Here is a 25881-nt window from a genome sequence, read left to right on the forward strand (position 1 = left end):
GGTCAGGGGAGTAGGAGTCTGGAGAAACGATTTTAAATAGAAAATTCTTCTTTGCTCTTGTTCTTGTTCCAACCACTTGCTCAGAATTTATACTTAACAAATTGATCTCAAATGCATAGGCAATGGGCCATTAAAACACAACCCAAGTGATCCTGAGGGCCTCACAGCTGGTTGTGGGGAGTGTGGGGAACAAAACTCAGGGCTTTGGTCACGGGCTATTTTCAGCCTCTGATAGCAGTTGGTTACTCACGTCTCATTCACCCTCTCCCCTCAGACTCCCTCCCGCCCTTGCCCCTGAAGGCCAGGGTGGTGACAGCCTCTATATATTTAAAGAGGACCAGAGCCCCCTTACTCAGTTGAGCTGACTGACGGAGACCTCACAGGCAGGTAAGGGGAGCCTAGCAGGCATTTAGAAGGGGGGTTGAGGGGAGCTGTTTGGGGCTAAGTAGGACTTGGAGCGGTCCCCAAGTATAAGGGTTCATTTCAAGTACCCCAAGTAGCAGCATTCACACTGGTTCTGTGAAGAGGCTTCAATTATATTCGATTCTGGTGTGGATCTAGCTGTTGTTTAGATAATTCCTAAAATGGTAATTAGCATTTGGGGGTTCAAGGGACCAGCACAGACAGAGAAATAAGCAAGGGGTAATTTTTGGTCTTAGACTATTCTCAAGGTGGAGTGATTCTTAAATTTTAAACAAAAAGCCTGCCTTCTAGTCCTAGAGTTGCATAATGAATGGATGTGTGACTGAGAAGATACCTGCCCTCAGGGTCTTGATCTCCTGTGCAAATATACCACCAACAGATGTGGCAGTATTTTTCTAAACTGTTAAGTACTGCACTGTTATAAAGTAGTTTTAACACGCACTATAGCAGGCGCCAGCTTTCCAATGCTCAAAAATACAAGGAAATGTGCTATTCAAAAGTGGAGAGGGAAAATGATAAGATTTCGCTACATTGTCTTTACAGAAAAACACTCAGGGAAGGCCTATTGGTTTAAAATAGATTTTATATGCCAAAGCTGTTCACAATAGGTTTGCTTTGAATAATTTAAAGTAAATAAAAACTGGACCTCCAAAAAGACATGGTTAGGTTGAAAATCCATTCAAAGCTCCATCTAATGAAAGGATAATTCCCAGCCGGATATGGGGTGACTCCCAGTGTTCCTCTCAGTTTCAGTCAAGGATTTTTTTAACATCACAGTGAATGACAGGCACGAGTGTAACTGAGAATGAGAAGTGGTTTCAAGCAACATCTGAGTGGAGATGCTGCCCTAAGATCAAAGCCACCCTTCTAAGTTCCATTCCCATCCCTAAGTGGGGGCAGTGACTGCCAAGGAGTGGTCAGGTGACAGTTCGGAGGGACCTGCTCTCTTTGCGATCATCAGTGCCATTTAATGAGCTTGAATTGGCAAGTCCTGGGTCTGGGCTAGAGAAGCGAGAGGCAGCACCCCCCTCCCCCGGGGGCAGGTGGGCATGAACAGCAGGGAGGTGGGGAAACTGGGAGAGCCTGTGTCCTCAGTGAGAATGTCCAGCCCATCACAATACTTGAAACTGCTTTATGGCCCAGAAAATATAGGGGACTTGTCTTAGCTTAGCTTCTGTTCTGAACAACTCAGTTCAGAAAAATGAACTCCACTGATTGGCAGGGAGCTAAAATGGGCCCTTCCCCGACCAGGCACACAGGTGGTGCTATACAAACCAGATGCTCATGCTTCCTGTGGGACGTGGGTGCAGGGTGTGTGTGGTGGGGTGGGGAGGCAGCTCGGGGAGCAAGGGAAAGGCAGAGCAAACACGAGAGAAGCGCAAAAGAGCGAGCGCATCATTCACCAGCCAAATAGCCACCATCCTCTTGAAGAAGTGGAGACAGAATCATGGTAGAATACAAATTCAGAATCCTGGGAATTGAATAAAGAAGCAGAAAACACAGGGAGCGTCAGTCATAGTCTTAAAATTCCAGCTCTGAGCAGCATTCAGCTTGTCTGTTTCTACTTTCTGAACAGCAACATGAAGGTGAGGCTGCCTATCCAAAGGGGGTTGTTAGAGTCAGGACTCAGGACCAAACCCATAGGCTGCACAAGAATTTCCTGCTAAGGACAAGTGTGATGACACAATCCAGAAGTCAGAGTAGATCACCAGAAATCCAGATAACCAGCTTTCTGGGAGTTCCAGGCTTCATTTGTTTGACAAGAGGAAGGACACAGTGAGGGTTGTAATGCCCAGAAAACAGCGCCTGAGGCAGGCAGAACTCCCAGCTGCTCGGGTGTCTGGGAACCCTGCCACCAGGGTCAGCTTCTTGGCCAGGGTCATCTTCTTGGCCGATAAGTGATGAGATGCCCTCACCTGTGAAAAAGGGCAGGAGAAAAGCAGGAGGGGGAAAATCCTGTCTTTCTGGGCCTCTATTCAGACCTCATCTTGGGAAAGGGTTGACCATGCTCTGCTGACTGTTTACACCAGTTTATTTGACTGCCACAGAAGGTCCTAAAAGATGTCATGCTTTAGAGGAAGGAACGAAAGTTCAAGGGAGTGATGGAATCACTCAGGGTCACATAACTAGAAAGTGGGGGAGCCATGGAGTAAGCCAGGATGAGGCTGGTCTTTGCACGTGGATTTTAAAGGGCAAGAGAGGACAAGCAATGAGCTTCTGAGAGAACAAGTTGGGCATATTTAGAGGTAAATTCAGAAAATCCTTTAGCTGCGCTATGTGTTATGGCCCTGGTTAAATGGACTGGCACGCCCACCATGTCTCAGTCTGAAAAGGATGAGGGCCAGCGCTGGGGAGGACGCTGTGCCAGGACAAGCAGCCTCTGCTTCCCAGGCCTGGGGGAAGGGAAGGGCCCCTGCTGGGATTCCTACATCTGAGTTCAGAAGCTTAGGGGAAAGCCACTGACCTTGAATGTCCTTTATGGTAGTTGAAGGGCAAGGTCTCCCTGGGCTACGGGGACTCTGCTTGGGGGTAACTGCCAACACCAGGAAGCCCTCATCCCAGGCAGAGGCTCAGGCCCTGGCCTGACTTGCAGTTCAGGGAGGCAGGTACCCTGATGTCTCCCTCCCCCCCATTGACTCTCCCCCTCTCCCCCAGCCTATCTGTCACTCTGAAAACTGAGAGACAGAGTCGGTTCACAATCTGCATAAAAGGGGTCATGGGGAAGAATCAGGGAGCAATTTGCTTGTTTTAAGAAAATAAATTTGAAAATTGGAGCTATAGTAGCAGTAGCAGTAGTAATGCAAGCAACTAAAATTATTAAGCAGTTATGTACTAAGCATTATAGAGTATTTTAGCTATCAACACTATTTTATTTAACCTGAAACAACCTCTGAGACATGCTGGAGACATCCTGTCTTTGCATGCAACAGAATACTGGGCCGAGGGGGGATTGAGCAATTTACCCAAGGCCCAACAGTTACTGCTTTTGGAACTCTGACCTGGTTCTTTCTGGAACCAGTGTTTTTGTTTTTTTACTGTGCTATGTCATATCTTTTACCTGGATTAAGAGAAGAGAGAGGTGAGTGGGGGCAAGTGGAGAGATGCCACCAGGCAGCTTCTGGTAAGGCACCAGTCACCCCTCAAATCCCTGCAGTTGCTTCTGGGTGAAGGACCCTTGACAGGATTTCACTAGATATTGCAATACTTGACCATCATCCCCAGCCAAGCACAAATCAATAGTGTGAGGAACTCTCCAGACTCAAGGAAGCCCTTTCTATGTTTGAGTAGCAACCAACTCTTAGAAAGTCCTTTTCTTTACTGACTGGAATTCTGTTTCCACATCACTCCCACCCATGAGCACCCTTTCTGTCCCATGGAGACCCAATGGATCCACCAAACTTCAGTTCCCATCAGCTCAGAAGTCTGATGGGTGGAGCAGCTGACCAAGTCCCTTCTCCAGCGCAGTTTAAGTAGGGACATGCCATAGAGAACCTTGCCATTTACAACTCACTTCAAACAAGCCACTTAAGAACTGAGTCTCAGTTTTCCCACCTGCAAAATGGGAAAAATGAGATTGGTTCTGCAGGAAATAATTTTTTAAAAAAGATTTATTTACTTATGCATACAGAACTGGAGTACAGACCAGAGGTGCAGGGGCGGTGAGAGGATTCACCAGAGACAGAGTGGGGAGCAGAACAGGCAGATCGACGAAGTACACTGCTGAAGGGAGCAGTGGGTGGGTCAGGAGAGGTCTGCCGAGCCGTGTGGGTCACCTCTGAGGCTGGGGATTGAACTCACAGTGAAGCAGCAGCTAGCTTGTGGTGCTGAGCTTTATTTAACCCACTGTGCCATCAGTGAGGAGCCCAATTTTTTTTTTTACAATATATTGCAGATAGTATATGGAAAGCAACTATGTAGAGCAAACAATAAACAGTGATTTATCGTTCAAGGGACAGGCTGAGACTTATGAGAAGCAGAGTGGTTCTGGAGTCAGAGAGACTTAAGTTCTATTCTGCGTGACAGATACTAACTGTGTGCCCTTGGGCAATGTCATTTGTCTAAGACTCCATTTCCTCATTTTGACTAAATTCTGTATAGCACTTAACATGAGGTTAAGTACCGGCCCACGGGTTGTGCTCCAGACTGGCTTCAGTAACAACACTGCCTTATGAGCAGTGATTAGAACCTAGCTTACATACATGTATTCCTGTGATCTCAGATCTTTGCTTCAGCCAGTGTAGACAGTGTAACTCAATATGTGGCATCAGTAAGACGACCGTGTGAACCAGCACTGACCTGGAAACGGCTCTTCTGCTCTCTCACCTTCTGGCTAACGGTCCCACCCAGGTTTTTAAATGGATTCCTACAAAGAAGAAACAGAATCATTATTAAGTTCCATTGTATTTACCTCACCTACTTTTACCCAAGTATCAACTTTCACTCTACATTGATAGTTTAAAAAAAGTGTTGGATGAGGAAGAATGTGCCCAAGATAAATAGTGTGGTTTTTCATTAAAATATTCAGATGATTATTTTTACATATCCTAGGAATTGTTGCAGAACTAATTTATTTTTACGTATCATTTTGCTCTACAGTCTACAGTGCTTTGATATACTTGAACTGCCACGATTCTCCCAGCGTTAGTGAAATGGCTGGGATCCTTATGCCCATTTTAGAGAAGGGAGACTGGTGTTCAGAGAGCTTGAATGGTTTCCCACAGAGCACATCTCTGAGCAGAACAGCAACTAGAACTCCAGCCTCTCCCTTCTGAGCCAGGGCCTTCCCCAGCCCCCACTCCAGCACATCCCCTGTGATATCTTCCACAGATTTGTTTGCTCAGAAGTCGACACAGCTCATCTCTCAGAGGGACCTGGGCATCCCAAAGTGAAGTCCCACTCCCAATAGCAGCAGTGAACTAGGGGCTATCCATCTATCACGGGGCTGGCATTCCATCTCATGCTCATGAGTCCAGGCTGTCCCCTGTTTTAATCCTGACCCACGACTTCATCTGACAACACAAGCATCTCCGGGCCTGGCCCGGGGAGATGTGCCAGGTGGCGTGATGTGGCGTGACTCAGGTGACAGATGGGGCTGAGTGACGGGCAAGCCTATATTTGGCGTCCCCCCCTTCAGTCACCCTGGCTCTACCAGGCAACGCTGATAAACAAGTGGCCATCCCTTAGTACCTTTCCAGCATAAACTCGACATTCCAAGCCTGGCTAGGGGAGTGTTGAGACACAGGAATTCCAAAACAATGCAGGGGCTACGAAGGTTACATGTGTGAGCCAGGACCTAAACGTGCTTTCAAGTTGCAGTGACTTAATTAGAAGGTCAGTGCTCTTTAAACAAGATGGAAAGCTGTGCTTTGTCTTTAAAGAACTTCTCTCTATTGCTTTTCATTTCACCCTATTCCTGTGATTTTTCACAATAGTCCTGAGAGGAAAGTGCAGAAGATAATATTTTTGCCATTTTCACCCAAGTTCAAGGTCACAAGGTGAAGATGGGAACTTCCAATTCACCATGCTTGACAGCACCCTCTGTCTTTTAGCCTCACCCACAGGAAGAAGTCAGAGACGTGTTCTGTGTTTAGCCTCCATGGCTGCATTTCTATCTTTAGAAATGGAACTGAACACTGTCTAATAGAATGGCCATGGATTTCTATTTTGGGTTTCAAGTCCTGACATATGTATGTCAGATACTTACAATCACTTAAAACAATCTGTGCTGGGATGTGTTACCTCATGAAGAAAGTATTATCTGTCATCCTATCCTAGTAACAAGATGTCTAGGTAATTGCTGAATACACAGACACAGACACACACACACACACTCACACAAGAGGCATAGATAGCCACAGATACACACACACACACAAGAGGCATAGCTCTCTCCCATAAACTTGCAGGACATCACAATGAAATCCTCACTGAAGATTTAAAATGAGAAATTTGACCTAGGGTTGTTTTCATTGAAAAATTCCACATCATTAAAAAGTTTCAAAAGTGTCACTGGCACATTCCTGGATGTATATTACAATTTGCCTCTCTCTATTTTATATTATGTTGAAACACATGTGTGTGTGTGTGTATGCGTTATGCTTTACTTTGTAAATGAGGGAATTGGTCAGTCATGAAAATCTATTCCAACCCCAAAGATCCTAATCTGGGCTCTCTTAATGGATACCAAATCATTCATGCTTTTCGTGTCCTCTTTTTCCAATGCCACCGTCCTCTGTCTGGTGAGCTCTATTCACTCTTTGAAAACCCCATTTGCATTGATGTCTTCTGTGTATTGAGCATTTGACTTGGAGAAACGTAGCCTCCTCACCTGTCCCTGTGGGAGGCCCATTCCTCCCTCCTTAGCGTTAGATTCTACCTGGAGGAAACAGAACTGTGAGTATCAGCAGGTGAATTTATTGTTGACTGGCTCTGGATGCATTTTAGACACTTTATCATTGTATGTGAAACAGCAGCAATGAAAGTTCAGCTGTTAACTCTGGGCTGTTTTGCTCACCGATTTTTTTATATAGTTTTTTTTTTACATCATTCTTCATCTTGTGCATTTTTTCATCTCATTTGTAATCCCCACAGATATTAAGCAATGAGAGTGTTCTAAATTTGTACAGTGTAGTTTTTTACAATAAATATTTTATAAAAGATGAAAAATACAAGTCACTGCTTTCTTCCCCAGCCTCCTCGGGGGTAACCATTCCCCTCTGAATCTGCATGGCTGTCTCACAGCACTCTGTTCAGATAGAAGTATGCTGCTCTCCTCTTAACCCCCTAGAATGTGAGCTTCTCATTGCTAAGGGACACAGATTACTCACGTCTATATATTTTTCGCCCCTTGATCCCTCACCAAGTACCTAACACAGTGCTTTCCACATGAGAGGTAGGTAGTAACTCTTGCACGAATGAGTAAATGAGACGATGTCAAGACTTAATTCACAAGTCATTTCTCTTCATTCTACTAAAGTACTTGAAGTATGATATAGAAGCACTAAATGTTTCCGTTTTAAAAAGTCAGTTTTGACAATTTTACAGAATACCAAGAAGCCCCTGCTGTTATGAAAAGTTGTTCCTGACTAACCTTGTTGTTTTTGTAAGTGAGAACAATTCCTTGAAGAACATTTAGAAACATGTTCCCCATGATCTTAGAGTTGAGTTCAGAGGTCTGTTTGCTATTTACCTTCGGTTTCTTAGCAAGAACTTTCTTTGTTGTGAGTCTGGGAAGCACATTCTGGACCAGTTTGACTCAAACAGGGTTAGTGTTAATCCCAACTGTTGTAAGAAGGTGGCCAGCTTCCCAGAAGGGAAAGAGAAGGTCAGAAGCAGCCGCTTAGAATGGCCTGATGTCAAAGGCTTGGTGTCAATGACAAGACAACACAGCAGGCTTCTTAGAAACCAAAAAGATGCCAGTGAAAATTCAGCGCCAGTGGGGCTGGCTGGATTTCACTGATATTGATGATTTATTTTAGTTCTGCTCTGGGGAAATTGAAAACTGAATTCAACTTACACACAGACACAGAAAGAAAAAGAATGTTTTTGATGTCCCTCCTGGTCCAATATCTCTCCAACATAATTCTCTAGTGAGGAGACCAGGGTGCTCCGGGAGCCACTGAATAAACTCAAAGGGTGCAGGAAGACATGCAGGTGCAACATCACCTGGCTCCTTAGTCACACCTGTGAGTTCTGTCACTCACCTTCGATACACTGTGCCCTTTGGTCCTCTAACCAAAACTGGGACCCTGGCATGGGCAAACTCAATGCTTCATAGCACAGGTGGGGAAAACAGCTGAAATGGGAGCCAGGCCATTCACTGCTTGCACACAGCAGGTGTGGGTGGCTCTCTAGGTGGGATCTCGTGAAGGGCCAGGTTAATTGCTTGGGCAAGGATATTTCCTGAAAAAAAAATTAATGGATAGGAGGGATACTTCTGAATAGATTTTATATGTAATGTATTTTTATCAGCACGTTTAGTAAGGCTTTGCTCTCCAAAGGTGGCCCACAATTAGAAGCATCGGTATTGCCTGGAATCTGTTAGAAATGCAGTGTTTCCTATCTCTCCGCATTCTTACAAAGCCAGAATAGGCCTCTCAGCAAGATTCAAGATGATTTGAGAAGCAGCTAGTTAGCTAAGACAATAACGCCACTTTCACAGATTATTCCTGTTTCTGATGGAACGATTTTTAAAACCCAAAAGTGGAAAACCATCCTACATAATATTTGTATATAATCTTCATGCACAAAATCAGCTTATCCATTCTTCCCAAGAATCCTATCAGGCACATAACAACAGGTGCTATCAAAATTTTACAAAACTAGAAGCTGAGTCCCAAAGTGAGTTTCTCAGAGCTATTTGCCTGTGAGCTTCTTCAATGACCTACACACAGTTGCTTACTGAATGAGTGAGTGGATGAATGAATGAACCACCCACACACTGGAGCTGGATACATGTGCTACTTGGGATTGCTGTGCTCCTGAGCTCACCTAACTTTAGGGTATTTGCTTTGTGTCCTGTTAGACTTGACCTTGATCAGAGAGGCCACACAATGCCAAACTGGGGTGGCGGAGCAAAATGCGGAGCCTGCGAGAAGACCGTGTACCACGCAGAAGAAATCCAGTGCAATGGAAGGAGTTTCCACAAGACCTGCTTCCTCTGCAGTGAGTTGGGGACACCATGAGGGCCCGCGAGCATCTGAGGGCATTTTGAAGTTCACAGTTAGCCATTCACAGTTAGCCACAGAAACTGTCTATCAGTGCTTCTCAAAGTATGGCCCCAAGCAGCATGTTGATGTATCACTTGGGAACTTATTAAAAATAGAAACTTCAGACACCACCGAGAGCAGGGTTAGTGCTCTCCTGAGTACCTTTCTTCAGCCGTGTGTCCAACTCAGAGGCCTTTTCCTTGCAGCTCAAAGTCAGACCAAGCTGGAGAGCCCCCTGCTCTCAGTGCTGAAAACCTTGACCCAGTGGTGACATCTACAAAGTGTGACTTGGCAGAGAAGGAAGCCCTCACCTATCGGGAGCCAGGGAGCTTTTGGCTCCAAGTGTTGCTCTCACTGGCCAGCTGTCGCTCGAGTCAGCTGTGACTGGCATTTCCTGAGACAGCCTGTGTCAGGTGGGGAGCAACGCATGCTCGTTCTGTAAGATTCGGACAGGGAAGCATTGGCGGGGGGCAGGCACCAGTCGCTTGACAAAGGGATCTTTACCATCACCTGCTGGACACAGATTCACAAAACTGGCAGATCTGTCAGACCCTGTAGCTCAGGTGGGAGACTGCTCTGCCCAACCTGTAGGACTCAGCAAACCACTTCTCTCGGAGCTGAGGTCTCAAGTATGTGCAGCAGAGTAGAATCAGCACTCCAGATTCCCAGTCGTCTCTTCGGCACACCGCATTCGCGTGTTCCATCCTTGGTCCTGTTTTGGGAGGAGTCTGTTTGGGTCACTTAGCTTCTTTGCTTCTTTCCGGTGGGTGTGATTTCAGGGCTGGCTGTGTTGGGGCCCTGACCTCATGGTTCCCCATCCCATCCCCTCACCCTGGAAGGCCATCAGCATCCCATTAACCCAAACTGTTTGATAAGGAACTCCAAGGGTTGGGCTTCATCTGTTAAGGCAGGAAGACACTCCATCCTTAAGCTGCTAGAAATGGTAATATTTTATCTGCTGCAGAAGTTTTCATTATCTCTTACCTCCCACAGCAAACATAATTATCATCGAAGAACAGGAGGAAACACTGAGTGACTGGGTTGGTGGATTTACTAGTGCTTTGGATTTTAATGATGGGTAATTATTTTTAAGCCATCATACACATCCATCAGATTCACCATCATCATTACAATTATCCAGAAGTTCCTGCGCAAGAGGGTTTATGCCACGTGCTCTGGCTTTTGTCCAAAAACAGTCATTGTTCTTTAAAAAGAGTGAGGGTGAGGCATGCCGGAGAGGACACTGCACCTTCATGGACAGTGCTAGGCTGGAGTCTGGACTCTGCCTGCCTTTACCAACTGAGACCTGGAGCAAGGTATTTTGCCATCAAGCCTCAATTTCCCCATCTATATAATGGAGATGGCTATACCTATCGCACAGCATAGGGTTCCTGACATGAAAATCCAACCTTCTAGTCCTCTCTTTTCTTTTGATCAGCTTTGATATCTGAGTGAGGACAGGAAGTGGGAGGGGCACTTTCAAGAGTAAAGGGGTCCTTCTCTCCATGCAGATGCCCTTTTCAATGGAGCCCTGGGAAGACGGAGCTGAGCACCTGGTGGTCTAACCCTTTGAACACTTTGATAAGTGTTTCTCTGGTGGTCACAGAAGGGTCCCGGCCAGGAGCGTGCTTTTCTGTATTATCATCACAAGGCTTACCCACTCACATGACTCCTTCTGGTCCTTGGAACTAGTGTTCAAAGTGAGACAGAGTCTACCTTAGCATGTCACCTGGCTAGTGTTCTAGAGTCAGGATTAGACACATCTTAATCTTCCTTTCTTGCACTGTTTAGAAGAAATATAATGCCAAGTCACTAGAAAATTTAACTTTCTAGTAACCATGTTTTGTGAAGGTACACCCTTCTCCTCTGCCACACTTAGAACCATCTCATCTACTAACCTTAACTTTATCTCCCACCCCTATACTCAATTATTACTTAATTTTTTAAACAACAAAAAGTCATTTGAGGAAGACATACTGGTCTGAAACAACCTCACTCAATGCTAGATTGTCTTCAGAGATCCCTGACAAAATTGGTTTCAAAAAAGCAAGGGAAATTAATTAGGTACATGTGTATTATTCATGGGGATGTGACTTCACCATTATAAACACTGAATATCATCATAAACTATCTTTAAGGGTCATTGGTACAAAGCAATACAGCAAGTTATAAAGTTGTGCAATCCTACACATTTTAAAAAGCTGTCCTGATATTATGTTAATAGGAACTTCTTGTCTAGATACAATTTCCAGGTGACAGATACCTGCTCAGGTATGAACATGGCTGTTTCTTAAATAACAAAGACAAGAAGCCTGCTTTGGAGAGCTGGGTTAGCCACTCACAAACAAGTGCTAGGCTTGCGGGAGATGCTGAGGATCAAGATGCAAAGAGAGATTTGGATACATTTGGTGCCCGAATCTATGTGAGATTAAAATCATCTCCAAATTGCTAGGTTACTGGTTTCTATTATAAATGAAATACTATAAGTAGACATTTGACATTGTCATTTATATCCCTAAAAGTTCATTCTTTCAATTGCAAAAATAATCTTCTATAAACCTTCCTTATATATTTTTTATATTTATCATGGATGATTTAAATTAGATAATGCAAGGAACCTGGGGGATTTAACCAAGGTAAGACTAGTCTATGAGACAGGTCTACCCTTTCACCACCTCTCCTGTTTCCAAAAATGGACCCAGATTAGCCTCAGTGATAACTGCCTCCTTGAACATCACCACATTCTTCATAGGCCACGAGTAGAGAAACTAATTCTTATTCTGATATAATTAAAAAGTTCTTCCCTCCCCTGACCCATCCCTACACACAGACATACTGGCATACGGGTTGAGACGTTCAGGAGTTCAGGGTGTTCCCACTTAGCCTTCTAGCCAGCTGCCTTTGAACAGGTTACTTCCATTTCCCCCAGTCTTCTCATCTGAAAAATCAGGACTGTCTTGGAATCTGCGGCTCGGGCCAGATGTTCTGATCAGGAGTCAAAGATGTGTCCTGGGCACAGCCACTGGTGCTGTGTGTCTATACCTTGGAGATGGCTCTGAAGGTGCAGAGCAGTGGGGAGGAATCTCACTCCCGACCCCCTAACCTCGCTTTCCTCGACAGTGGCCTGCAGGAAGGCTCTGGACAGCACCACAGTGGCCGCTCACGAGTCAGAGATCTACTGTAAGGTCTGTTACGGGCGCAAGTATGGCCCCAAGGGCATTGGGTTCGGACAAGGAGCCGGCTGCCTCAGTACGGACACGGGCGAGCACCTGGGCCTGCAGTTCCAAGAGTGAGTACTCCCCGCCCACCCACCCTCAGGAGACCCTTAGGAGGACAGTTCATTATGTTCCCATAGCAACATTTTCTGGAAGTGGGGGAATGGACTCAATTGTTGACTTGCCAACAATAGGAATACTCAGTCTGACCAAGTTTGAACAGTGTGTCAGTTTTCCCAGCACTCTCTTTAAATTATCTGCCTTTCTAAAGGGCAATTACTTTTACACCATGGTTCATGGTTTGCATGTCAAGAGAAAACTCAGAATGTACAGATGTTCCATTGTTTGACCTTTGCAAACCTGCGAGGAGTCTCTTTTCTTCCCCTTTGAGCGTTTCTGTGTAAATCACATAAATATGGCAGGGAAGCAGTGGCTGTTCACTGTGTACTTGTCACAAGAGATTTCTTCCCTTGGGTTGTTAAATGACTCATGTCCACATCGTGGGGGGAGGGGTGGTGACTCAGGAGTAAGCAATCTATTGTGACTGTGCTGTAGGTCTTCCCGCTGCTAACAGAGTGCTGGGAGTCCCCTGACATTACCTCAGGAGAAACAGGAGCCCATCCTGTGCTGTTTGCACCCACCACACTGTTCCCTGAGGTCCAATTTCTTGGTGATCATGTTGACCGCCAGCCCATAGCTGTGCCCACACTGACAATGCAGAGCCTGCAGCTGCGAGCTGGCCAGCTGGTGCCCAGGCTCAGAGCTGCCGTGGGACTCAGCAGAGACCCAATCTGAGCTAGCCGATGTTCGCGGAGGGTCACCCCAGTGGCAGCGACAGACCATTTGAAGAGTCATCTGGTCACTTCCAAAGAGAGTGATCCATGGAAGAGCCTGGAAAAGTAGTGTGATTCGCCATTCTGCTTTCTCTCCTTAATCAACTCCAACTGGAGACAGCTCGAAGAAAGATGGTAGCAAACAATTCTGTGCCTAGAATTACCCAAAGCTCACTTAGGGCTTTCTTGTGAGGCCGCACATGGAGGAACATGAGAGGAGACCTGGGTTTCAGCCCAGCTCCACCAGTAAGAGCTGTCTGACCTTGAGCTGGTACGTCTCTGACTCTCCCCTGCAAAGCATCCTGTCTGCTTGGAGGCTCCTGTGAGACTCATAGGCTAGAATATACAGGCTGACCCATTGATTGTGACCACTTTATTGTGTACTGCAGAGATTGTTCTTTAACCAACACCTTCCCTGGGTAAAAAGAGTACAACTCAACGAAGGCTCAAATGATTGCACTTTTTCTTTAGCAGTGACTATTGTTATGCTAAGGTATGTATGTTGTTTTCCAAGACCCAATGCTATTACTTGCCTATTGAACTAGAGTACAATGTAAACCTGATTCATCTGTGCATTGGGAGACCAACGTTTTCTCGTGACTCGCTTTCTTGTGGAGGTCTAGAACTGAATCTGTAACAACTCTAAGGGCATTTGTACAAGAAAATGCCACAAGCTATGGGGACACAGGGCTTGTAGCCATTGCTGTCAAGGGGACAGGTGGCCTTGGATGCAGGATGACAGCTTGAATGGGAATCCTGGGCTGTGTGGTGTGTTCACATCAACTGTCAAGATCCCATCTTGTCCTCTAATATCATTTCCACAACTCACTTCAGAGAGCAGACAGTGGGCATCGAGATGCTTTGGAGAAACCTGTGTAAACGGTCACAACAGTAGCAACACAACAACAAAAACACAAGTGAGCACACACAGGCCACTTGCTAAGGCCACAGCAAGGAAAGGCTTAAACCAGTTACAACTGCTGCTCATGAACCCTTACTACAGACCAGCAGGCTCCATTCTAAGTGCTTGGTTCACATTGCCTCACTGAACCCTGGCGACCACTCAGCGAGAGTTATCCCCATTTTCTAGGTGAGGAGTATAAGGCACAGAGAAGTAACTCACTCAAGGTCACACAGCTAATGCTATTTGCAAATGGAACCCATAGGTTTTATATGCTTGTCTATGTCCACCAGGTCCCCAAAGGTGGCACGCTCGGCCACCACCAGCAACCCTTCCAAATTTGCCAAGTTGGGAGAATCCGAGAAGTGCCCCCGATGCGGGAAGTCTGTCTATGCCGCTGAGAAGGTGATGGGAGGCGGCAAGGTAAGGACTTGGGAGAGCTTGACGGAATGTGCTCACCTTCACGGACTCAGTCAGGAGCAGTTAGAAGAAAGTAGGACCTGTGAGAGGGAAGGGCCAGACCGTCATTCTCTTTAGCTGCCAGGAGCCTCTTTAGGACTGTCCTCCTCACCCCCCTTCCTTTCCTTATCCTCCCAGAAAGGTGTCAGCTCTGGGACCCCACCACCACCCTATAACTCAGCCTCCTGCTGGCACGGCTGATGCTATACAAGCTGCAGAGAGAAGCAGCCTCCTCCCAAGTGTCTTGGCTTTTGGGACAGTCGTTGAATGAGGCAGAAATGCACTCACTCGCCAGGGTGTTCAGCACAGGATTGAGCCTGGTGGAAGAAAACAATCTTGTTTACACTATGCAGGGAAGGAAGGGCCATGGCTTCGATTCTAGGGCTGTCTCCAGAAACACACAGAGTTAAAACTAAGAGAACTTCCTGGATAATTATCTTATTTCTGCACTTCTTCTGTTCTTCAGCTTTATACTTGGTGTAAAGTTGACCCACTGCCCCAAGTTTAAGTTCTCTCTCCAGGTTTTTCTTGGTCCTCAAGAAAGGGAGGCCCTTTCCCTTCAGTCTGTTCCACAGGAATAATAGGGAAACTACAATTTATTTTTAAGGGCTTTGAGAATTCCTGGCCAGGTCCACAGCATCTCATTGTTTCCAGATGGCTAGAAAATTTTTTTCTGGAGGTCAATTAGGTACTTAACTGATTAAGACAGTGGTGTCCCTTCCTTTCTGTCTCTCAGAGGGGACTTAGCGTGCCTCTCACTACATTAACTCTGTGCCCCTCTGCTCCCCCTCGGCCCCTCAGCCATGGCACAAGACCTGCTTCCGCTGTGCCATCTGTGGGAAGAGTCTAGAATCCACAAACGTCACTGACAAAGATGGGGAACTTTATTGCAAAGGTAAGTGGTTCCAGAGACTCTCTGGAGATCGTTTCCCCAGGAGCATCCTTGGAGGGGAAGCTGAGTCCAGGAGAAGCGTGTGTCTGCCAGGAGGCAGGAGACTCAGTCTGGTCTGGGGCACAAAACTCTCAAAGGAAAAGGACCCACTCTCCTGGCCCAGCCCTGCTCCTCTTCTGTTGGAGGCCTGGCCCCAGGCTCACAGAGGCTCAGTGCCCTCAGCGCTGAGTGCCAGCTGGGAGAAAGGACAAGGAGAAAGCAGGGTCTGACTCTGGTCCTGGAGGAGGCCTCAGGCCTGGACAAATAGCACCCTAGACCCAACACACCATCTCCTTAACATGTGCTGTCCACCTGAACAGCAAATCTGGCTTGCTGGGGGAGGATGAGCTCGGCTTAACATCTTCTGACTGCATTAAGACTTATGTCTTTCTCCCTCCCTTCCTCCTTTTCCTTTTGTGTTTCTCTCCCCTCCCGCCTCCCTTCCCCCTTCGTCCCATCCCTCCTGGCATTCCTGTCCCTGATGTTGCACATCACTTAGTGATCACAGGGACAGAGCTGACAGCAGGCTTTCCTCTGGCCCTTGCAGCTCTCTCGCCGGCTGTCTTGTGTTCCTTTGTCTGTGGAGATGTAGCCGAGGCTCAGCTCCCTGACTACACAAAGGATGGGGAGGTTTGGGGGTGAAGGTAGTGTGCCCTGAACCTAAGACTCTCCCCTAGGTTTATTCTGTTCCTCACTGCGGCCCCTTGTCCCTTAATGATGGTATCTCAAGATGTCCAATGTATGTGCTGGGGTGGGGTGACAGATGAGATGGAGGAGCAAGAGGGAGGACATTACTTATCAAGACTGTAAGGTCCAGGGTGAGGGGGCCCAATGGTCTATGGTAAAGAAATAGGGATGCTTTGGGGGTGGGGGTGGTGTGGAGACATCCATCTGAGGTGTGAGCCTATCCCCTAAATCATATACAGCATTGTAAACAGACGTGACAACAACAATAACACTGCAGGGATGTCAGATAAGGGGGCCTCTCCCCCTCCACCCACATATCCGCCCTTCTCTGAGCTGCCCCTGCCTGGCACCGAGTCATGTCGGTAGTTCTGGGGAAATGGTGGCCTTCGACCTCAGTCTCTTCACAGCCTCCAGGTGTCTGAGTCACTGAGCGGGTGTGAACCAGGTGCCGGGGGAGCCACCTAGTGCTTGGACAGGTGACTGGAGGCCTGGGTCAGGGACTCTGGCAGGGTCCAGGGACCTATAATCTGGCGAGAAGACCAGAAAGTTCCTGTCCCGCTCTGGACGTCAGTCTCCTCACCTATGTGATGGCCATAGCAGAACTCCCTGCCCAAGGAGAGGGGTGAAGAGACCCCCTAGGATTTTGCCTCTTTATTTACGTGAGAGCAAGCTGGGTCATCAGCAGCATTACTGGAGCTATCTGAGGAAACTCAGTCAGGGTTCTTGCTCCTGCCTAGTCTGATCCAGACATGCAATATGGCCTTGACATCGGCCACCAGAGGTTCCATCAGTACTCAAAGGTCAGAAGCTTCATTAAACTTTGCTGGGTCCACTTGGCCTCTGTGAACTTCTTTGAATGGGTCATCCAAGACACTTACCATACAGCAGAAACCATCTTAGTTCTTTGCACATTAAAAAACAATTTTTAAATAAAGGGGGTGCATTAAGTTGCCAAAGCTTTTCCCATAAGATGGGTGGGGAGTAAAGCACTGTCTGAGGGGTTGCCGCCTCCGGGAGGTGGAGGGGCCTCAGCATTCAGTGGCCCAACGTGCAGCTAGCACTGAGATCTGCATGGGCACCATTCAGTGCATTTCCAGATGGTAGCAGAGGTCAGATGCAATGAGAAACACACTAAGAGGCAAGTGGAGCTGGGGGTCTAAGAGAAGGCTCCTTAGCAGACACCATCTGGTCTGAGGGGCAAACCTGAGTCTGAGGCGGAGCATTCCAGGAATGGGGAGCAGTGAGTGCCCAGAAACAGAGCTGAGACATCTTGTTTTTTCCAGGTACTGTCCTGGAATAGAGGGAGGGAGGGGGTTTGAAGCAGGAGGCAGGGGGCAAGGCAGGGCAGAAGATCAGGACCAGAGTGTGGCCCTCACATCTCTGAAAGCCTTGGATGAAGTGCAAGAAGGTGAAAGAAGGTGTCAACACGTGTTGGTAGACCTAAAGTAAATAATTCCACATATTTAAAGACTAACCTAGGAATAAATTTATCAGAAGGACGGTTCTTGCAGGTGGAAGAACCTTGCAGGCAGAAGGAATTAAGATACTGGCACTAACTGCCCATTCTCACCTTCTTGTTCACAGTTTGCTATGCCAAAAATTTTGGCCCTACTGGTATTGGGTTTGGAGGTCTTACACAACAACCGGAAAAGAAAGAGTGAAAAGACACCGCTTCTCAGCTCTTTCGCCAACCTGAGGCTTCTGTGTGGTGTTCCTGCCCAGATTTGGGGAAACCTTTCCCCCAAACAGCTTCTCATTTGTCTGTGGACATGATTTCTCTTTAGAAGTGATGACTGTTTGGGCCCAAAGTTAGAAGAGACCTTTGGAAGAAAATGATTAAAAGCCTAATTTGTAACACATGCTTCGTTATTCACACCTGGTTGGGGTGGGGGAGGCAATAAATAAATGTGTTGGTGGTAAATGCTGTGTCTCTGGATCTTTTCATTCAAATAGAAGGATTTTTTTTTTTAATAGAGGTAGTGCAACGAAAGTGTGGCAGGAGAGGCAGTGAGTTTTTATGTCAAATGGGGGAGGGTTGAGGAGGAGGAAACAAGGCAAAAGAAAAGTCTCTGGAACGTGTCAGCTGAGCGCCTTTCTAGTGTCTGTTACGGGAGAAGAAAGCAGGAGTCCAGGCGGAGAGAGACAACTTGAGAGACTATTTCAAACTTAGCATGGAAACTAATAAAACTGCTGAAGAGTCGCTCCTTTTGTCGTCTCTGGAGTTGACAGTATCACACATTTTAGAAAAACTCAGAAATGGCAACAACTGTGGAGTTTGCTTCTGTGATATAAACGACAGGATGATTTTCTTTTATGCTAAGACAATTCCCTAGGGTATAGCAATTTTCTTAGAACTTCTCCATCAAATTGCCAGTCTCACAAATGAAATGTGGCCAATTAAAAATGTCTCTCCCTGCTTCCTCAGCAAGTTCTCAGCAGCTTGAACGTGTGTGTTTGCTTGGGTCCCACTTTTCACAACCACAGCACTTCTCCATCACCATGCAATTCTGAGTTATTTGGAATAAATGAGAGCAAATGAAAATCTATTGATAAAAACGATGAAACACTAAGCCACGGGTTATTCTAAGCTCCAGCACCCAGGAAGGTTTTTCTTTAAAATGAGCACTTGTTCGTTTCATAAGTGTCATCTTGTCATCGACAAGACCCTGTGCTGACTTCAGTACTTATTTACCATAGTTTTGGTTCTCAAAATGCAATTCCATCTGATCACTGCTTCTATTTGATCAGTATTAATAGAATGGCCCAGAAGAAAAAGAACAGCTGGCAGGGATTGTGCTTCGTTCCACTTGTCCAGACTCCGGTTGGGGTAACCCAGCCAAACTGAGTTCCACCCAAACTGCCAGAGGGTGGAAATGCTGTATATTGTACGTTTTTAATTTGCAATTTGGTGGGTATGGGGGCAGAGCCATAGAAGAGATCCCACCGCTGTTAATTGTATAATTTATTAATGCCAGTGAGAAGCCGAACACTAAAGCAAGTACATGCAAGTTTTAATTGTAACCTACTACCTTGGCTCATTGGTGGGAAGTTCCTTACGCTGGGGACTGGCAGAGGGCTAAGGCCCGCATGTGACATGAATACAGAACAACACAACCTGACCCTCCTGCCCTGCTGTCCTTTGCAGCTCTGGCCCTACCACCCACCCACCCAGGGGGCAGAAGCTGAAAGCTTGCTCATTCCCCAAGCTCCCTGACTCTGACTCCAAAGTACTCCTAGCCCATTGTCCTCATTCCAACGCTTTGGTCTGTGTCTTAGCAGGCTAAGGTATCTATACAGAATGCCATGGACTAGTGGCAAAGGTCAGGAGAGCTGATTTCTTCTTCTTCTGAGGCCTCTTGGCTGCCATCACCATGTCTTCTGTTCTCTTCCCTCTGTGTACCTGTGTCCTCAGTTTGTCTTTGTATTGGGTTAGGGGCCATTGGAATCACCTCATTTTTACCTTCATTATTTCTATAAAGACCCCATCTCCAAATACAGTGACATTCTGAAGTACTGGGGGGTTAGATCTTCAATGTATAAATTTGGAGGTGGGGGAGGCAAGGACATAATGGATTTTCACACTCCAATCTTGCCTTACTCCTTCAATTTAGTTTTTTATATTTTTAAAAATTTATTTATTAAAAAATTATTTATTTATGCCTATAAGAACTAGGGTACAGGCCAGAGGTGTGGGGGTGGGGAGTGAGAGAATTCACCAGAGACAGAGTGGGGAGCAGAACAGGCAGATGTTCTGAAATACACTGCTGAGGGGAGCAGCGGGCCAGTCAGGAGAGGTCTGCCACGCCATGTGGGTCACCTCGTGCTGCAGTGGCTATGGATGGCTTCATAGTGCTGTGTTTAACCCATTGCGCCATCGGGGAGGGTCCCCTTCAATTTACTTTTAAACAATCACTTCAGTAGAAGCTTCAGCCATACTCAAAAACTTGCAGCTGTCCACATGTCACCAGGATGTTGCTTGTGCTATTCTTTTTGCCTGAATGTCTGCAAAGTGGAAGGCCCTCATCTTTGCCCTTTAATCTAACTCCTAGCCTGGCAAATTCCTATCAGTCAAGTCTCAGGTATAACACCATCTCCTTTGCAAAACTTTCATAAATTCAATTAATCCACATCTGTGTTCCATAGCCATTATATAATTAACATAGCACTTGCCTCTTGCATTGAAATCTTGAATTCCCATCTGCCTCCTTGTTAAAATGCGACACGCTTGAATTCACAGTGCTTGACAAACAGTAGACACTTAATAAACATTTGTTGTAGAAGTGAAGTGGGAGGGAAGATAGGTCAGATTAAATGTAAATTCAGCTTGCATTTGAAAGAAGAAATTATTATAGGCTGGAGTGAAAGAGCTTAGAAGGGTAAAAACAAAACCTGGAAAAGCAGCTTGCTGCAGTTTGGCAATCTCCCTTTCCCAGGCTCCCCTGCCATTGGCTGCAACAAGGACTTGGCCTTCCGGACGTTGGAGAGTCTCCATTGCCCGGTGTCTATCGATGCAGGACACCGAGGCCTTAGAAAATGGTGGAGTCACTGATTGGGAAGGACTTGGCCTCTGCATGGAAAATACCAATTAGCAGCTAAGTAGATGCAGAGGAGAGAGATAAACCTGATATAGAACCACTGAGGTTTGGTGGATAAATACTGTAGTGCCAATAAGCATATGTTCTCTATCAATTCACAGATGGGTTAAAGGAGAGTCCTGGTGACCTCAGTGGCTTTTTCAGGCTTTAATGCTCTTTCTACGCAGAGTGTTGTGGGGCAGGCCTTTGGGCTGGTGAGCTGAGCAGCCAGTACCTCAGGAGGCTGGCAGGCCTCCCAGTCCCTGGCAAATCTGATTCAGGGCAGCCAGGGACACTAAGCTTGCCACAGCCACTTCCCAAGTAATTTACCAGTTACTGTCTGGGCTCTTCACTGGCATGGACAACTGGAAGACCACTCAGGCTTAGGGTTTTTAACAAACCAGGGGAAGAATAAGTTATTGAGACCAATAATGGCTGTTTCCTTTACCCACAGCCCTGTCTAGTACTTTCCAGTGCTGTACAAAGACCGTGACAATAGTGTCTTCCTGCCACTGAGGCTGAGCAACTCTGCTCTATGTATCCAATATGGTGTCTTCCTGCCATTGTGGAAACGTGACAAACTATAGGCCCGGATCAGATACAGACACAGCAGAAGATGCAACAGGAGGTCCCTCCCTAGTGATACAGGGAGTTAAACGCAGCACTGCAAGTAAGCCGCAGCTGCTTCAGTGCCAGTTTGATCCCCCACCCCAGTGGTGACCCACATGGCGCGGCAGACCTCTCCTGACCCGCCTGCTGCTCCCCTTAGCAGTGTGAGTCTTCAATCGACTTGTTCTGCTTCCCACTCTGTCTCTGGTGAAGCCTCTTACTGCCCCTACACCTCTACCTGCACCCCAGTTCTGTATGCATAAATAAATAAAAAGACACTCAAGACCAAGCCATAGTGGCCAAACAACCCAACAAGCAGCCATACTCACCATTTTAGCAAGACGCTTGGCTCCCGGTCTCCCGTCCTCTCCAGGACACGCTTCGGCAAGATGCCTGGCTCTCTGGGTCTCCCACCCTCTTTGTGAGGCAAAACAAAACTGCTCCAAAATGACTGCTGGGATAGGCCGTGTGCCATGGCCTCCACCATGTGGCCCGTGCCCACAAAGCCCAGCTCTCAAAGCCCACATGGAGCTGCCAGGGCCTGTTTTTTTACTCCCTTATGTACTTAACCCATCCACTTTTAGCATCTTCTCGGGGCTTTCTACTTTTACCAGCAACCCCAACCAGGGGGCACCACCCGTAACAGTTTATAGCTTCAGCCACCGGTTACAAATCTTTACCATTTGGGGGGCTCTCTCTGGCATTGTCTTGTGGTCCTGCTTCTGTAGTCACTAGTTCCCTCACAGCCCAGCACCATAGCCGTATTCTCTCTGAGTGACAACCCTCTCAGAGCCTCAGCCTGCAGGTGCAGGTGCGCTGCTCACACACGCCCACGCCACACTCCAGGTGCACCATCAGGCACACGCACCCCGAGCCCACGCTCCCAAGCGCCTTCTGCCTGCAAAGTTGCAAGTGATAGCCACAGAGGCCAGCGGCGTAAAAGCCTGACCAATTTCACTTACCCTAAGATGACATTTACTCCCTCGGCTAATATGCACCTGAAATATTGAATGTGCTGTATCCAGAATATTCCACTTCTCACTGTTAGGTGTCCATTCTGTCTAAGTCCAGGGACTATCAGCAGGATTTTGCCTAATATCTGTGAATGTGACCCACCTGTGTTAACTTCAATATAAACATATGGATATTTGGGGCAAAGGGCTGAAGTTAGGACAAGATACTGTAATAGTTGCATCCCTCTGGCCCCAACAAACATGAGTAGGTTTGCCTTGGCTTTAAAACAAACGAGCCTCAGCTGTTACACACTCAAGCTACTGCCCTCTCACCGCTCCTATCAGCCAGACTCTATGACTAGATTCCCTTCGGTCCTGGGTGCTCAGCACCTGGCTTCTCATTCGCCTCCTCGCCCCACCCCTCCTCACCTCATAACCGCAAGCTCTGGCCTTGCCTCCTTCCCTCCGCTATTTTCAATCTCTCCTGAGTACCTGGTCACTGCTAACTTTTTGAAATAAGTTCTTCTCCCTGAATTCTATATCACTGTCACCTGTCCACTCTCCTCCCAAACACCTCTTTCTCCTCTAGCTCCCTAAATATGATAAGTGCACTCACCTGCTCTTTAAGGCATCTGTGTTCTTCCTGTCTGCTTGCTTTGGTTGTCTTTCACCTCTTGAGAAGTGACCTTCCCATTTCAGGAGAACAACTCAATGTCTCTCCTGTCACACCCTTGTTCCTTTCATGCAGATGTCTCCCTCCAAGCCCTGACCCTTACAGCTGCTTTCTAGACTTTTCTGTGGGTCACCTGCAAGTGCCTGACTCAGCAGGTCCTAACCACCGAACTCATTACCGAGTGTCTCCAGACTGTGTTCTGGTCAGAACAGTTCTGCTGCCTCCACATTCTTTGGGTTCGTCCTCAACCCTCTCCTGTTCCCCCACATTGTAGAGATCCGGGCCTGCCAGCTCTCTTCTAGGTCATAGCCGCTGTATTACTTCTGTCTTCATTATGTCTTGCCTAGACCATTACTGAAAGCTTCTAACATTCTATATATATCAATGAGTCGGGGCAAGTTGGGTTAAGTAGGCAACTTCAGGGACAGTGCAGGCAGGGATTTGGGGAGAGTTAAAGAAGCTTCTGAGATAAGGTCAGAGAAATCTCAAGAGGGCTAAAGAGGGGAGTAAGTTTTAATGCAAATGAGAGTAAATTTTAAGACACTTTGGACAGAGGCATTGAAAGAAAGACTAACACACGAGCTGTAAAGCCGGACACGATGTCCAGGAGCCACTGAGAGAGAACCACAGAGGACGGCGAGATTTTAGAGCAGAGCAAAGTTAGTTTAAATCTCTCTGAGACACGGGCCCATGCCTCCGTGGTATCGCTGCCTTGGTGTCTTGCTTTTGTTCTTTTTCTTTAAACAAAACAACTTTCTTGAATAAAGTTTGCAGGGAGACAGCAACCCTGCAAATCTCCATACACTCTTTCCTCCAGACGTTCTCTGGCGTCGCCCCTTGGGATCTCTTCCTCCCGCAGCCACCGATCCTTCTCTCCTCGCCATTCTCTGGTCGCCGCCCGGTGACACCGCCCCTACAGCTGCAATCCCGGCCCACCTGTGCCCACTTATGGAGCCTGCACACACTCCAGGTGTCCACCATCAGGTCCACGTGCCCGGTGCCCAAGCGCCTCTTTGCATTAGCACAATCAAGGCCACAGGTGATAGCCACAGAGGCAGCAGCGTAACAGCCTGACCAATTCACTTCCACTCTGGGGTCCAGTCAGGGAAACAGAAACACACTATTTTGTATTTTTCTAGTAGGACACTGGCTAGACAAACTAGTATTTTTGAGAAAGGGGAACACACTGACAACACAGGGACAAATGTAGAAAGCTGGTACCTGAGGGCCAGGGAAATAAAAATGAGGGGTGAGCGGGGATCATAATTTAGATGTTTTGAGGGCCACTTCTAGGGGCTGAGTTGTGCCTTTGAGGAAAGAACCTGCTTGGTTAACGCTGGTGCTTCGGGCTCGATTAGCTGGTTTGGGAAACACAGGAGAGAAGCTAGGCCCTGATTCCAATGGTCGCAACAAGGTGCAGGGTCACTGAACAACACTGAGAGGAGTCACCGGCAAGTTGGACGGAGAGGCTCTTTCCCCTCCTCTTTCCAGTCTGCTGGCAGAGAGCAATGGAAAGTGAACTGCCATGAGATGGTAGTTTTCAGAATCCTAACACCAGAACACATGACACGAAATACAGGAGGGTGAACTGGCACATTCTCCTGCCTCTGACTTCTCTCTCGTGCTCGTCAATTTTCCAAAGATTTCTGAATAGTCGAAATGTATTGTACACTTACACCGTGACAAGTGTTAAGTCGAAGCCCTTTATGTGTATTGATGCATTAAACCCTCATAACATTTGGAGATGTATACTATTATTATTGACAAGTTAGGAAACGGAAGCACTTAACAAAGCATAATCTTCGTTTGAAAGAATCTTAGTAGTGTGTAGACAGAAAAGGAGGAATATGGTTTTCCAATAAAACACCCAAGTGACCCATTCCCTCATGGGTACATGCCCAGCTAAACAGGGTCGACCCAAAGTTGGGCCTGAAGCCTGCCAACAGTCTAAAGCATCTTCTGGCAGGGAACCATAGGAAAGGGGCTGAGGGGCCAGGCAAGTCTAGATAAACTGAAAGTATAAATCAAGAAAACAGGTGCCATGGTCAGCCTCTCTAGGGCCTCTCACCCATGTCTCACCCAAGTACCAGTGCACCTTGACTCTGTGTCTCCTATCTGTCCCCCAAGCCCCTGGTGCAATCTGAAGCCAAGAAGCAAGTAGGCCTCCCTCCACATCTCTGCTACCAGTGTTGCCTCAAAGTCTCTTCAAGTCTCATCTCTCAGTGCTCTTCAGCACCTCCTCCCCACCCAGCTCCACTTTTCACTAGGTGGGGTAGGGAACATGAACTTCTCCTTTTTGTGAGAATTACACTGCTGCACTTGAACATTTTAGGGTTTTATGTCCTTACCTGAAAATAAAGAAAAGGAAACCAGATCCTTGTAGAACGGAAAAGTCAACATGGTTCGAGTACAACATGTGGTTAGAATGAGACGAGTGGGTAAATGCAGGTTTAGGATCAGAGGCCTTGTAGGACACGATGAGGATATAGTTTTTATCACCCAAACACTGAGAACCTGAAGAAGGATTTTCAGCAGGAAAGCTAGGCCCAGGAGGTTGTATCCAAAACCGAGAGTTAAAAGTCGAGTTAGCATTACTTTCAGAACAAGAGAAATGAACAATCCCAAGAGTAAATTGTATTAAGTAAAAACAGTAAAGAATTTCTATTTTCTTATTTTCTAAATGCTAGTTATTGTCTCTTCTTTAAATGACTTACTTATTTATGCATACAAGAACTGGGGTACAGGCCAGAGGTGCGAGATTCACCAGAGGGAGAGTGGGGAACAGAACAGGCAGGATGACAGAAATACACTGCTGAGGGGAGCAGTGGGTGGGTCAGGAGAGGTCTGCCGCGCCATGTGGTCATCTCCCTGGCAGGGGATGGAACTCGTGCTTCATTGGCTGCAGATAGCTTCAT

General features: G+C 46.9%; 1 protein-coding gene across 1 annotated transcript; it reads left to right on the forward strand.

The window, feature by feature from the left end:
* Positions 1–285: 285 nt before the first annotated feature.
* On the forward strand, positions 286–18046 carry CSRP3 (cysteine and glycine-rich protein 3 (cardiac LIM protein)). Its single transcript, XM_004682988.2, has 6 exons — positions 286–387; positions 8948–9087; positions 12252–12420; positions 14374–14503; positions 15341–15434; positions 17742–18046. Exons 2-6 carry the CDS (start codon positions 8976–8978, stop codon positions 17816–17818), a joined length of 582 nt encoding a protein of 193 aa, XP_004683045.1. The 5' UTR covers positions 286–387; positions 8948–8975; the 3' UTR covers positions 17819–18046.
* The last annotated feature ends 7835 nt before the right edge of the window (positions 18047–25881 follow it).

Source organism: Condylura cristata, unplaced genomic scaffold (assembly GCF_000260355.1).
Source record: "Condylura cristata isolate star-nosed mole 26May11 unplaced genomic scaffold, ConCri1.0 scaffold00015, whole genome shotgun sequence".
In the NCBI taxonomy this organism is placed as follows: domain Eukaryota; kingdom Metazoa; phylum Chordata; class Mammalia; order Eulipotyphla; family Talpidae; genus Condylura; species Condylura cristata.